At 37.6% G+C, this 14,389-nt stretch overlaps 1 protein-coding gene across 1 annotated transcript in view; it reads left to right on the top strand.

The window, feature by feature from the left end:
• Positions 1 to 14,389, top strand: part of PXDN (peroxidasin) — a 91,376-nt gene that overhangs the window by 45,473 nt on the left and 31,514 nt on the right. The window contains 7 exon segments of the mRNA XM_029965815.1: positions 2,400 to 2,517; positions 4,583 to 4,752; positions 5,684 to 5,956; positions 7,389 to 7,505; positions 8,688 to 8,846; positions 11,856 to 11,968; positions 12,930 to 13,086. Of these exon segments, the coding sequence (XP_029821675.1) occupies positions 2,400 to 2,517; positions 4,583 to 4,752; positions 5,684 to 5,956; positions 7,389 to 7,505; positions 8,688 to 8,846; positions 11,856 to 11,968; positions 12,930 to 13,086 (1,107 nt within the window).

Consider the following 14,389-nt stretch of genomic DNA (forward strand, 5'->3'; position numbering starts at 1 on the left):
TCGTGTTGGGGAGCGAGGCCTGGTAAGGCCTTGCCAACCTTGGGAGACAGAGGTTGTTGGCAGTTGTTCCAGCGTGACTTTCTGTTTTCCCAAGGAGAGTAGTAAGATATTCTTTTGCTAATTCTTTTAGTTTCTAGATCTTGGGCTATTAATCATGTATATTTTATTTTGATTTTGTTCTTTTTTCTTCCTTCCCCCTCCCCCTTCCCTTTCCCTTTTCCTTCTGAAATTATATATATATTTCAATTGTATATAACTGTAATATAAGTGTAAATATATTTATATATATTGCTTTAGCTCTCTCTCTCTTGTTTCGGTTCTCTTGGTTTTTATTTCTTTTCCCTTGGTTCAGGAGGCGGGGGGGGGAGTTCTTGTGTTGAGGTTTGGAGATTTGGCAGGGAACCAGCTTCAAACCACAGCGAGTTATAAGGAGTGCCCCACACAGGCACTGAAATCCTCTGTCACTGAGGATTAATGAATAAACACCTTTGTAATCCTTTTGTTTGTCTGTATTCCTTTATCTTAGGGGTGCAAAAACTTGGCCCCATGGGCACCCTGGGGTTCAACGCAGCACCTCTTGTGTCCTGAAATCAAAATGCAGATTTGGATTTCAGTAAAGCTTTCAATACTCTCTCTCACAGGATCCTTCTGAACAAAATGTCCAGCACATAGCTGGATAAACACATCATGCAGTTGGTGAGCAATTGGCTCATGGGTCGAGCACAAGGGGTAATAGTGAATGGGGGAACATCAGACTGGAGACCTGTCACTAGTGGGGTTCCACAGGGCTCCATCTTAGGCCCTGTGCTCTTCAACACCTTCATAAATGACTTGGACACAGGACTGAAAGGGATACTAAGCAAGTTTGCAGATGACACAGAACTAGGAGGAGCTGTTGACTCCCTTGAAGGCAGAGAGGCCCTGCAGAGAGACCTTGACAAGTTAGAGGACTGGGCAATCACCAACCACATGAAGTTCAACAAGGGGAAGTACCGGATTCTGTACCTGGGATGGGGCAACCCTGGATGTATGTACAGAGTGGGGAATGAGATACTGGAAAGCAGTGCCATGGAAAGGGACCTGGGGTCCCGGTTGATGGCAAGTTGAATATGAGTGAGAAGTACCCTGGCAGCCAGGAGGGCCAACCGTGTCCTGGGGGGCATCAGGCAAAGCATCACCAGCCGGTCGAAGGAGGGGATTGTCCTGCTCTGCTCTGCACTGGGATGGCCTCACCCGGCCTTGAACATTTTGTGCAGTTTTGGGCACCACAATATAAGATAATAACTTCTTAGAGAGTGTCCAAAGGAGGGCAACGAAGATGGTGAAGGGCCTTGAGGGGAAGCCATATGAGGAGTGGCTACAGTCACTTGGTCTGTTCAGCATGGAGAAGAGGAGACTGAGGGGAGACCTCATTGCAGTCTACAACTTCCTCATGAGGGGAAAGTAAGGGGCAGGCACTGATCTCTTCTCTGTGGTGACCAGTGACAGAATCCGAGGGAATGACCTGAAGCTGTGTCAGGGGAGGTTTAGGGTTGGATGTTAGAGAAAAGGTTCTTCACCTCCAGAGAGTGGTTGGGCGCTTCAGGAAAGTGGTCACAGCATCAAGCTTGACAGAGTTCAAGAAGCATTTGGCAATAGTCTCAGACACATGGTGTGACTCTTGGGGATGATCCTGTGCGGGGCCAGGAGTTGGACTCAGTGATTCTCGTGAGTCCCTTTCAATTCCTCATATTCTGTGATTCTGTGATTTTTGTTCAAGCTATGATCATTTGCCTACCCAACCACCTGTTGAAGCCGAGGTATAAAATAAGTGAATTGTCCTTTTGGTTATGTGTTGGATATAATTCTGATCATGAAAATTATGATCATAAGCATCTACAAGGTTCTTAAAATAGGTAGTACAAAGGGAATTTGGTGCAAGAAGAATTCACATGGCATCCTACCAGCTCTCTGCACATCTAAGGAGCCTGAATATGGAAACTGCAGGAAGTAAGCTGTACAAATTATTCTGTCAGAGGCAGGTTAGGCATTGATACTTATCTAGAGGAAGTTATTTTAAATGGCACTTGTGCTTGCTGCTCTGAAGTTTTTCCTTCATAGGCAAATTGAGTCTCTGTTAAAATAAATAAAACAGCCACTTTAGAACCTGATACAAATTTGCACAATCTATTTCCAGTCTGCTAAAAGGTCCTAAGGAACAATGGAGGAGATCAGTAATCCCACAGTCACTTTTGGATCAGGAAAAGTGCATTTAATCCTGATTAAGCATATACATATTTTAAGTTAAAGCATTTGTGAAAACTATTTTTTTACAAGGTGTGTGGAAATCTTTTTATTTACTGTTTTTTAATAGTTTTAAAACAAGTAAGAGTTTCTTGTATGTTTTATTGTTGATACAGAGAGGCCAAGAATTACATCAGAGCCTCAGGATGTGGACGTTACCTCAGGGAATACAGTGTACTTCACTTGCAGGGCTGAAGGCAATCCTAAACCAGAAATTATCTGGCTTCGAAACAAGTAAGTTTAAAAAAGGAAGAGAGAAACTTGATGTAAGTATGTTTGCCTGTCTGTGTGTGTGTATGTGTGTATGTGTTTCATGTACATTTCTGGGTGCTTGTCCACATGCTCAAGGAATTGTTACAGCAGAAACATCTTATAATTAATAAGCATATGAAGTAATAATGGCCTGTGTCTTTTTTATTAGTAGATCTAAACACTTAAGAGCTGATAACTTTAGAAAATATTATTTTATTACTCTAGTACTATTCGTAAGGTGTTCAGTAGTAGCTATACCTGCAAAGCTGCTCACCCCTGTAATACTGAGTCATTTTACGTATAAGTACCAGTCAATCCAATGTGTACATGTTGCATGTACAGTCTATAGATTACTTAGTGTTTGCATATGTTTTGAGGCAAAGCAAAAGCTTCTTTTTTATAGGAGTTGAGCTGGATAAGAGTTAGGTCTTCCTTGAGCCCCAGCTCTTCGGAGGTAGCTTTTTTCCAAGCTCCATTCCAGAAGAGGAGAAAGAGAGGTCAAATTCCAGGTACATGGAGGGCAGGTAAGTATTTATAGGAATAGGGTAATTCAGGTCAGAGAAGGTCTCCAGTGCAGCCATCTGCTCAAAGCAGGATTATACCACTCTGTTTTATCCAGATGGGTCTTAAAAGCCTCTATGACTGGAGGCGGCGCAAGCTGTATGGGCAACCTGCTCCATTGCTTCTCCTCGCTGCTTAGGGAATGGAAAGAAGGTTCCATAAAGGATGACTGTCTTTCAGCAGTACAAGGGTCAGCCTGCTGCAGGGTGACTGCTCAAACTGTGCCCAGAGCCTGGCTCCCTCCAGCAGCACTGGGCACAGCACAGCTGAAACAGCCATGTGGCAGCACATCACCCTCCTTAAAGTGGTGTGAATTTACAATGGACATGTGGATTGTAAGTTTACCACTAGCTAATCAGACTTTGGCTTAATAATGCTCTTACACAAATGGAGAACCTGATCGGTAATATAAATTTCCTCACATTTTATGTAAAGCATTTTAGCTTGTTGGATTCTGATAAAATGGAATGATATAGAGTCCTGGTCCTGTAGTTTTTTGCTAAAGTCAGTGAGAACCCCGTGTGCAACAAAGGTTCAGGATTTATGGAGTATGTAAAGAACAGAGACTTGAACTTGGATGGTGTAATTATTTCATTAAAATTTTCTTTGGCTCATGTACTTTTTATAATAAACAAAGAAAACATGTATTCAGAATACACATATGAAAGAGTTTTAAGAAGAAATTCTAGCTTGGGGTGTGGGATTATTGACTCTGGCTTGTTTCCTGGCTGCATGAATGAGAGCAAAGCTCTTTGCAAGGTAGCTGAGTATATCAAGATTTCATTCAAAAGCCATTGACCTGTTGAGCAGTATGTTGAATAGATCAGTAGACTGGGTTTTGTACATAGGAGGTGAGAACTCATTCCTCCCCTGTTCTGTATTCATCATGTAGTGAGGAGTGAACTGAGAAACAGTTCCTTTAATAAAACGCCCTAAGACTTCTTAGTTAATGTCACAGAAATGCATCCATGACATAATCTGAAGACCTGATCTTAATTTATATTTTAAACCAATACAAATTATAATCAGGTTCATTGGTGCTCCTTAAACAATCCAGGGAGAGGTTGGTACAAAGATGGTTTTATAGCAACTAACCTCTCTCCTAGTAGAAAGTATCTTGAGTACTGAACTTACATGATATACTTCCAGTGGAAACAGTTTAAATTGTTTTGCCAGCCTTAGAACAGCCTTAAAGAAAAATGAGATCAGGTATGTCTGTTTTGTTCACTTTTTTCCCCTGTAAGCTTTTACTCATAAAAGTATTTTAGCTTTTTATTTTGAAGATGTAATACTTGCATAAGCAAAATTGTTTCTTTTTTTTTTTTCCTCTTCTCATTAGGAGAAAATGCAAAATTCTATTATTTTACTTAACAAATTAAATTCCCCCAAGTTATTTTGGCTCATTTATCTGTTGGGTTTTATTATTTGGCAGTTTTCTGTGCTTGTGATTTAAAGGTTTAACTCCAGCAGATTCTTTTCTTCACAGTAATGAGCTCAGTATGAAAGAAGATTCCCGTCTAAACTTGCTAGATGATGGCACATTGATGATTCAGAATACTCAAGAAACAGACCAAGGCATTTACCAGTGTATGGCAAAAAATGTGGCTGGAGAAGTGAAAACTCAGGAAGTTACTCTTAGATACTTTGAGTCACCAGGTAAAGAACATCAAGTCTGAATTTTGCATTCAGGTAGAGAACTGTTTTGATAATAAGATTGTTATAAAATGCTTTGGCTCTTGTATGTTCTTGACATGTAGATTTGTTGTCCTTGGGCATCTTAAGAATTAGATCCTGGAGCTATAATATTCCTATAACAAAAATGCAAATCAGCTAGTTAGCTAATATGTTTACTGTAGTATGCAGTTTTGATTATAATCTTGTAGACTGTAGAGACGTTAGGAAAAGAGACTGTTGCATTGTAACATTGGTCAGTGCAATAATGTTCTCTCTGGGTACCTGAAAACCACAATCTTCTGAACAGGCTACTCGTGGAAGCTTTGGCACACCCTGTGTAGCCACTGTTGCTCAAGAGCTTTTTACCCCTGTCTAGCCAAGGCGTCATGCTTGCAAGCACGAAATTCCTGTCCAGGACTGTAATGTTTTTAAAAATCAAACTTTGCTGTGAGAACATTTTGTTTTGACACACAGCATCAGGTAAACTGAAAATGTCCCTGCAATGACAAGTACTCGTATACTTGGGAGAAGTTACTAAAATGTTGCTTAATCTGTTTTGTCTTTTGTGCACTTATGGCAATTTTTAGCCAGTTTGTTTTCTGGGTCTCAGTGTCTGTGCCTCTGAAGAGATCTTTATAAAGATCAGCATAGGTGAACAAAATGTTTGAAAATTTTTTTAATGGGAGTTAAAAAAAACACCAGTGCAATTATGAGCTTTTGGTTTTTATTTATTGATGTTTGTAAATGTCAGATTAGATTAGACTTAAAGCAAGGCAGAGTTTGCACCAAAATAGAAGTATGTTGGAACAGAGCTTTAAAAACCCCACTAGACATCCCAAACTATTGCAATATTTGTCTAAATTAGTGCTATGTGATCTAAAAGTCATATTTAGGCATTGCTGTTTTCTCACAGCCCGGCCAAGTTTTGTGATTCACCCACAAAATACAGAAGTGCTGGTTGGAGAGAGTGTTACCTTGGAGTGCAGTGCAACTGGGCACCCTCAGCCACGAATTACCTGGACCAAAGGCGACAGAACACCTTTGCCAAATGACCCTCGCATCACAATAACTCCGTCAGGGGGACTTTATATACAAAATGTAAAGCAGGAGGACAGTGGCGAGTATACATGTTTTGCAACTAACAGCATAGATAACATCCATGCAACTGCATACATCATAGTCCAAGGTAGGTAACGTTAAGCTAGGAGTGATGTATTACTTGAAATTGTGTAGATTTGTCTTTTTTTTTTCTGTATTGACAGAGCCAAACTAAAAACATGGAGTTTTTACTTTTAATTGCACTATTGTAGTGAATAAGAAAGTTGCTATACATTTCACATAGTGTAAGATATTACATACTGTCTTCCTGAAAGTTAAGTTTCATTGATTATTGTCATTATTTTGATGTTTTGAAATGTTTATTATTTATTATATTTTGTTTGCCTGGAGGAACAAAAAAGTCAAATTTTTGGAGGATTAATTTTTTTCTGTAACAGGCAGCAACCAGAGTACTAGAAATGGAGTTCTGAATAAAGATCTGTGCTGCTTTTCTTTTGTAGACACTTCAGTGAGTATGAGAACTCTGAGTTTAATAGAAACTATCATTCTGCCAACTGAAGCAAAGCAAAAGTCAAAGTACTCTAAGTTATTTTGATTGCAATAATTTTGGTATTGTTTGTCAAAACTGTGCTTATAGAGTATTTGAGAACAATTATCAAAAGTCTCCTGTGTATATAGATAATATTTTTTGCACATACTTTCATGGTGGAACTTTAATTTACAAAATACTTTGAGTAACCTTTAAATTCAAGTTTGCTTCTGTTCTCATGTTAATTCATTCATGGCTAGGCTTCTCGACTGAAGATTTGGGAAAGGCTCTATCCACATTTGTTACAGGCACGCTGGTGGCTAATAAGGCCAACGCAAGATAGACATGTCCGATTGCAAAAGGCACAGCAGAAAGACTCCTTAGGTGGTATATTCTGCAAGGCACGATTCTTTCTGTGTTGTCTTTTCCCCTGGAGAGTGATCCTGCGTGCGTTCTTACAAATGCCTTGTTAGTGAGTTCAAAAGCTATACAAAACAACTTATCTGTGTGGTTTGTTCCTTTATTATTCATCGGTAGACAATTGTATTGTGAGAGCTGAACAAATCACCTCTCACACTGGTAGTGAACAGTGTTACTGCAGAACCTGACCCACACACACTACTCACTACTTTCCTTCAGTGTATGGAAGAAAACAAGCAGCTCAGGATGGTTTTGATTACATTGCATTTTCTTCACAATATAGCTGAGGAGTTTTGAGAGAAAGAGAAGAAGGTATTTTTAATCCATGGAACACTCTGTGTTTTGATTCTACAAATCTTACTGTACCTCTTATTTTGAATCTGACAGCAGATTCCACACGACTTCACTGACACCAGGGAGGTGTTCCTTTTGCACAAGTGGCTACCCAGCTCTCCGCTCTATAGCAGTCACAATACAAAAGAGTCCCAATAACATCTTTCTTCCCACCAACATGAACTATTCAACTCACACAGGAAATGGCATGTAATTTCAGAGAGTCGTGCATTTTTCAGTTGTTTTTTTTTAACCAGCTTTATTTTCTCTTCTGTAGCTCTACCTCAGTTTACTGTCACTCCTCAAGACAAAACAGTGATTGAGGGGCAAACTGTTGACTTCCCTTGTGAAGCACAAGGTTATCCCCAGCCTGTTATTGCCTGGACTAAAGGAGGTAAGTGTGTTCTGTTCTTACTTTTAAACTACTAGAATAGTTTAGCTGTCATATTGGAATCACTCACATATTGAAAGGAGTTGCATGTATTTGTTTAGATGCTTCAGTCTCTGAAGGAAGCAGAGCTCATCTCTTTCTCAGTTAGCTAGAAAAGACAAGGTGTCCCATATAAGCTAGCTACCCAAGCAGATTTCATTATTCAGTAAAAAAGAGCCATTAAAATATTTGTATCCATAATAGATTCCTAGTAATAAATGTTTAAGAAATACAGGGCAAATCGCATGCAGCAGTCACTGCTGGTGTACTGCAGAAGAAATAGAGATGGCTGTCATTAACTGGAGATCAGAAATTAGGTGGGATGTGCTCTCTTCAGAAACCAGAACGGTCCAGCCTGTAACTGCCATCGGTATATGAACATCTCTGTCACTTAATGCACACTGACAGGAGCACTGGGGTGTGCTCTGCTGTCTGTTTTATCAAGTTATGGCTCTAAAGGCATTAAGCCAAATCCTGCAGGAAGAAATATTGTAGTGGGTGTTTTATCAGTAAGCAAATATTCCACTTGATTCAAATGAAACAGCTCTAGCAGGTAAAACAACTCTTAGGAAATTCTTAATTATGGTAGATAAAGCAGATTTTTAACAAACTATTGATCATTTTGATGCTGATAATGTCCTTCTTTCTCCCTCTACTGAGACTGTTCCAGTCAAATGAAATGTCCATAAGGGAAGGATAGGGTACAGACACTGATGTGTGTTCATTTGTGTTATGTGTTTTTCTGTGAATTCCCTACATGGCTTAGGCACATGAAATGAATTGTGTCTTACACACATGGCATATGAAATGAGCAGTAACACATGTTGGTGTTTTATGTCTTCTCATTTGGATGCTCTATCATGTTCTTTAAATGAAAATATTTATTTCTACCACAAACAGAGAAAAGATCAGGATTATGATTGTGTGCACACATATAATTTGTTTGCTTTTCATGTTTATCTTCTGAGAAGTAAAGATTTCAAACATTTTGGCTTTTTTTTTTTTGTTGTTAGGTGTGGGGTTTTTTTAAGAAAGTTTAATTTTTTCCAGTGTTTTATGGAATTTAAAGTCTTCTGGGTTTCCCTTTTTCTGACACAAAGGGACTTTGTTGCTATAAACAGCAAATGCCGTTGTTGTGTGTTCCAGGAGGCCAGTTGTCTGTTGACAGAAGACACTTAGTCCTATCGTCCGGAACCCTAAGGATTTCCAGGGTTGCTCTGCATGACCAGGGACAGTATGAATGCCAAGCTGTCAACATTATTGGATCCCAACGAATTGTTGTATATCTGACTGTACAGCCTAGAGGTATGCTCTCCATGCACTGCTGCTGGGGAAAAAAAAAAAAGAAATATTTAAGCTTACATTAAAATACACAGTACTGTGTGTGATTGTTTCTGAGTATATCTATTTTTATATCCCAAGTGGCTTTTAATAAATAACATGTATGGATACTTACCAATATTTGTACAGGGTATCATTCCTTTAGAACAGTCTGTCTTCCTGGAAAGAGATTTATCTGATTTACTTTTTTTTTTGGTAAAGAGTGGAGGTTTTCTTTGAGGATGACAGTATTCCTATGCTTGGGAAAATGTTTTGTGAAAAGTCTGTTTTCTGGTAAGGCTCTATACTGTTAATTAAATAGTGTTATTCACATAATATTTTATCTCCATGAACAGAACACTTTATTTTACAACAGCAGAATGAACTTCACAAAGAAAAGTCATTGCTTATACTTAAAATAAACTGACACAAAAAACCCCCCTAGAAAACCAACCCCAAAGTCCATTTTTTTAATATTTTTCTTCAAGTAAATTCTAAGTGAGCTACTTCTAGGATAAATTATAATCATATTAACATTCATAACTTATTTAAGTACTTTGATGTTTAACTAAATTCAAGGAGATTAACCATTTCATTCAAAGCATTTCTTTTTAGTGACCAAATTTTAAACTGTATTTTAACAAAAGGGGTTCAAATGTCTTCCTAAACTTATAAGTTTATAAAAAAAAATTCCATTGATTTTTCTTGGTTAAGAGTAGTACTAAGATAGATTTGTCAAAATTGAGATAACTTTTTCTACTTATATAAAATTGTTGGTTAAAATTATATTAAACAAATCTCAGTTTTAAAAAGTTTTGTACCTTTCCAGCTGTGTTAAACTTCACTGAATTTGAGTAACATTTAATATAAGGACTTTTGTGCAACTCAGGTTGCAAACTCCAGTCACTAAAAGGCAGTAAATACAAGATTGAATGCTGAATATACAACCTGAAACTGGAGCTCTCCATAGATTAATTGCGATACTGCTTTCAGTCGTGCAAGAAGAGAACATTTTTAATTCTGGGCTTCTAACAAAAGGACTGTTCATCTGAGGAATGTCTAGTCAGTGGTCACTGTGGCTAAATCAGTGTTAATGAATACGGATTAGTGGTCCAGGCCTATTTGCTGGCATGGCGTGGCTCACATCCATAGAGCCAAGCTCTTATCCCACAGTGCTGGATACCAGCCTCTGGATGCCTTATTTGAAATGGTTTCTGGTCCTTGATAGCCATTTGCTTACGAACAGTTTAACAGCAGGGCCACATTTGGTTGGTAGTATAAATGTATGTTGTGTGGCCAAATAATTTCCTATAAAAGCACAGCCCTCTGCCCTGTCACACTCCACCCAAAACACTAATACATTACAGAAGAAATACAATTCTTAACGTCTTCATGATCTGGTGTGTGCTTCTCATGATATCTGAGTGCCAGGTGCCAATCTGGATTTGAAAAAAGTTAGAATTAAAAAATACATTAATTTTCTTCACACTAGATTTAGGTAACAGTGTGTACTCTGTCCTTAGAATTGGAGGATGATTTAAGGCCTAAGGCTCGCTGGTGTCAGGGAGGTAGGAATGCTGTCAAGAGTTAGCACCTCAGCAAGTCCTGCTGGGAGATTCATGGTTGAATGTGTTGTGGAAGGTTTTGCTTCCCTCATGTAAAAAATTGCTGTTGTTGCTACTTAAAAAGTTCAAACTTAAAAATAGATGACAGAAATTAATGGAATGTTCATTGTGATGACTTTGTACAGATTTAGCTATTGACAGAAATTTTTTTCAGAGCTCTAAATTGGTGGGAACTCAAATGATTTTGACAAGTACTAGCCTGTTATGTTAGAAGTTAACAGTACTTTAAAATCACCCTGAAGCAGACATCAGGAAGAGAGTCATAGAACCATTAAGGTTGGAAAAGATCTTTAAGATCATCAAGTCCAACTTTCAATGTAACACCATCACTATGTTCGCTGTTAAACCATGTCATCAAGTACCATGTCCACACGTTTTTTGAACACTTCCAGGGATGGTGATTCTACCACTTCTCTGGACAGTCTGTTCTAGTGCTTGACAACCCTTTCTTATGCAAAAAGTTTTCCTAATATCTAATCTAAACCTCCCCTGGTGCAACTTAAGGACATTTCCTTTTGTTCTGTCTCTTGTTACCAGCCCTCCTCTGGACATTCTCTGGCACCTCAATGTCTTTCTTGCAGTGAGAGGCCCTAAATTAAACACCGGATTTGAGGTGTGGCATTACCAGTGCCAAGTACGGGGGGACAATCACTTTCCTGGTCATACTGGCCACACTGTTGCTGATCCAACCCAGGATGCCCTTGTCCTTCTTGGCCACTTTGCTGGATCATGTTCAGCCACTGTCAACCAACACTCCCAGGTCTTTTTCCACTGGGCAGCTTTCCAACCACTCTTCTCCAAGCCTGTAGTGCTGCATGGGGTTGTTGTGACACAGGTGCAGGACCTGGCACTTTGCACTATTGAAACTCATACAATTGGCTTCAGCCCATTGATCCAGCCTGTCCAGATTCCTCTGCAGAACCTTCGTCCCCTCCAGCAGATCAACACTCCCACCCAACTTGGTGTTGACTGTGAACTTGCTTAGGGTACCCTCAATCCCCTCATCCAGTTATCCTTGAAGATAGGGAACAAGGCTGGCTCCAGTATTGAATACTGAAGAATACCACTTGTGACCAGCCACCAAATGGATGTAACTCCATTTGCCACCTTTCTCTGGGCCATCCAGTCAGTTTTTAACTCAGCTAAGAACATACCCGTCCACACCATGGGAAGCCAGTTTCTCCAGGAGAAAGGAATTTGATCTCTAAGACAAAGTTATAAGCAATTAAAAAATTGCAGATAGACTAGTATTATAGATTAAGAAATGTTCAGTAACTAATAAAAATAGGAGTGCTGACCTCTTTTTAGATTGTTTTCTGCACAAGTTGTATTTCATACCTTATCAATGGATCATTTGTGTTTTTTTTAGTGACTCCTGTATTTGCCAGTGTTCCCAGTGACATGACAGTGGAGGTTGGCACAAATGTGCAGATCCCATGCAGTGCTCAAGGAGAGCCGGAGCCAGTCATTACATGGAATAAGGTACTAGATATTCAGTTATTGCAGAAGGGCAGCAGCCTTTCTATCACTTCATAATTAGCCAACTAAAGTGCACATTATCAAATTATTGCTTGCTCTGGTGTCTGAAAACATTACCTGAAGTTTAATCAGTAAATCTTTAATACAGAGCATGTATATAGATACTAAATATGAATTTTAAAGGGATAAATATACATATATAGTTATGCAAATCATTATACAGACCAGCTAAAATTCATAACATATATTCCTTAAAGTGTCTCTGTATTTAGAGACAGTTCTGTGCAAATATCTTATTAATAATCACGCTTTCAATGATGTTATAGATACAAAACAATAACAAATACTGTATTGGTGAGCTCTTTGACATTGTTAGGTTGACACTTCAACCAGGACAGGCTTCAGTAACTGTGGCTTTGATTTCCATTGGTGTAATAATTACCATATCAAACTATAGAGCTATTAGCAGAGTTACCAGTGAATTAATGAGTTGTTAATATTGATTTTCAATTTTTCTGATTATATTCATCTCTTCAATGAGCAAGCATTAGAAAATGTACTTTAATGAACCTTAAATAGCTTCTAAATGCATAGCACATGAAGAACTGATACACATAAAGCTCTTGAGATCTATTTCTGCTGGTTAATTTTGAGAAAAATTAAATATATATGTTCTAAAGAGGTGCTATCTTATTTTGGGTCATAGATTTTAGTTGGTGAGAGCCTATAGCTATTAAAATACTTAGATTTATAATAGTGAGTACTTTTAAAAGTAAAGAAATACATTGTACAATTTAGAATTACATGTACTTTTCCTATATAAGTTTATCTAAATATATCTGACTATGATCTTGGCATACAAAATAGAAAGATAAAAAATAAAAATAGAAGAGAAAAAGATGACAAAAATTCATGTATGAAAACAAGTGTATTTAGAATAACTAAATTCTGGGCTTTTCTGCAGGATGGAGTACAAGTGACTGAGAGTGGAAAATTTCATGTTAGTCCGGAGGGATTTCTTACCATTCGCGATGTCGGAACAGCTGATGAAGGCCGATATGAATGTGTTGCCCGGAACACCATAGGATACTCCTCTGTTAGTATGGTGCTTAGTGTAAATGGTAAGATATATGATTGAGAGGTATGAGTTAGATAATTAGTTTTGTTCTAATTGCTTAATGTGTAAGATGAAAAAATTAATAAAATATTAAATTTGCTCTTTTATTCAAATTTTTCTTTTTCTTCCATAATTATCTCTTTCTGTTTTTCATTTTTTTTCATCATTAATCTTACAGATGTGAATAAGATGGGAATATGTTAGAATAGGAATGTCTCTAGGAGTTAAGCTTCAAAACAAACTATGCTTTGGGCTCAAGTCAGTCTTTCAACTTTCTTCTCAAGATATTGTTTGAACCTATTAGAATTTGCTGGTCAAATACACAATCTAATCTTTAGGGATAACTTGACAAAATTCTTCTGGCATCTTCAAAGGGACACTTATAGTACTTGGTTAAAAATTAGGCTGCAACCATTGTGAAAGAATTGAGGAAATTCATACAGATCTTAAGAAACTAAAAAAGAAAACAGAGAAAGAAAAGGAGAGTATTTGATCTTGTTCTAATTATTCAAAAGAAATAATGGCAAATAATAGTTATCAATTATTTTTATCTAATAATTGGTAATAAAACATCCAAAGAGGCTAAGGAAATAACTTTCTTACAAAGATTGACCATACCGCTTTTCTAATTTGTTGACTAAAACTGCTGATTTTTCAGATTATTTTGATGGAAAATAAAAGAAAAATCTATGATTTCTGTCTTTCAGTAGAAAATATGAGACAATATTTTTATATCTTTGAAAAATTAGTATAGAGCAGTGATTTCTTCAGCATATTGCATATTGTTTCCCAGTGTTGTTTCTGATGTTCTGTGTTTTGTTTACTATTAATAAATATGTGTCAGTGATTTTTCTAATCTATTGATTGCCATGATATCAATCACATACTATCAATAAAACTATGATGTTCCCTGGCCTAAGTTGCTTTTAATAGACTTAATCTATACTTTCCTCTATAAAAAGTAATATTTCTTCAACCTGTAAAGAGGATTGAGGAGACAAAAATTGTAGGGCTAAGAATCGTTCAGTAATAAGCTTGCATCTACATATATGAAGTCTACAAAGGAAAGGAAGTCCATAGAAATCGGTGAATCTTGGTTACTCTGGAGATGCATAGCAAAAAAATGTTTTTGTTTAGGAAATATTAGCCAGATCTCAAATCAATAAGAACTCTGAAAGACGAAACTGTAAATTGAACTAAAACCCTAGTGGAATGAGTTTCATTCATGTAGTGAAGGTGTCAACTGATCATTTTCATCCACTGAAATCAACAAACTACAAAACCTGGTGCTAGCTGATCTGCAGTAA

Source organism: Manacus vitellinus, unplaced genomic scaffold, assembly GCF_001715985.3.
Source record: "Manacus vitellinus isolate BGI_N305 unplaced genomic scaffold, ASM171598v3 scaffold_11_pilon, whole genome shotgun sequence".
Taxonomy (NCBI): domain Eukaryota; kingdom Metazoa; phylum Chordata; class Aves; order Passeriformes; family Pipridae; genus Manacus; species Manacus vitellinus.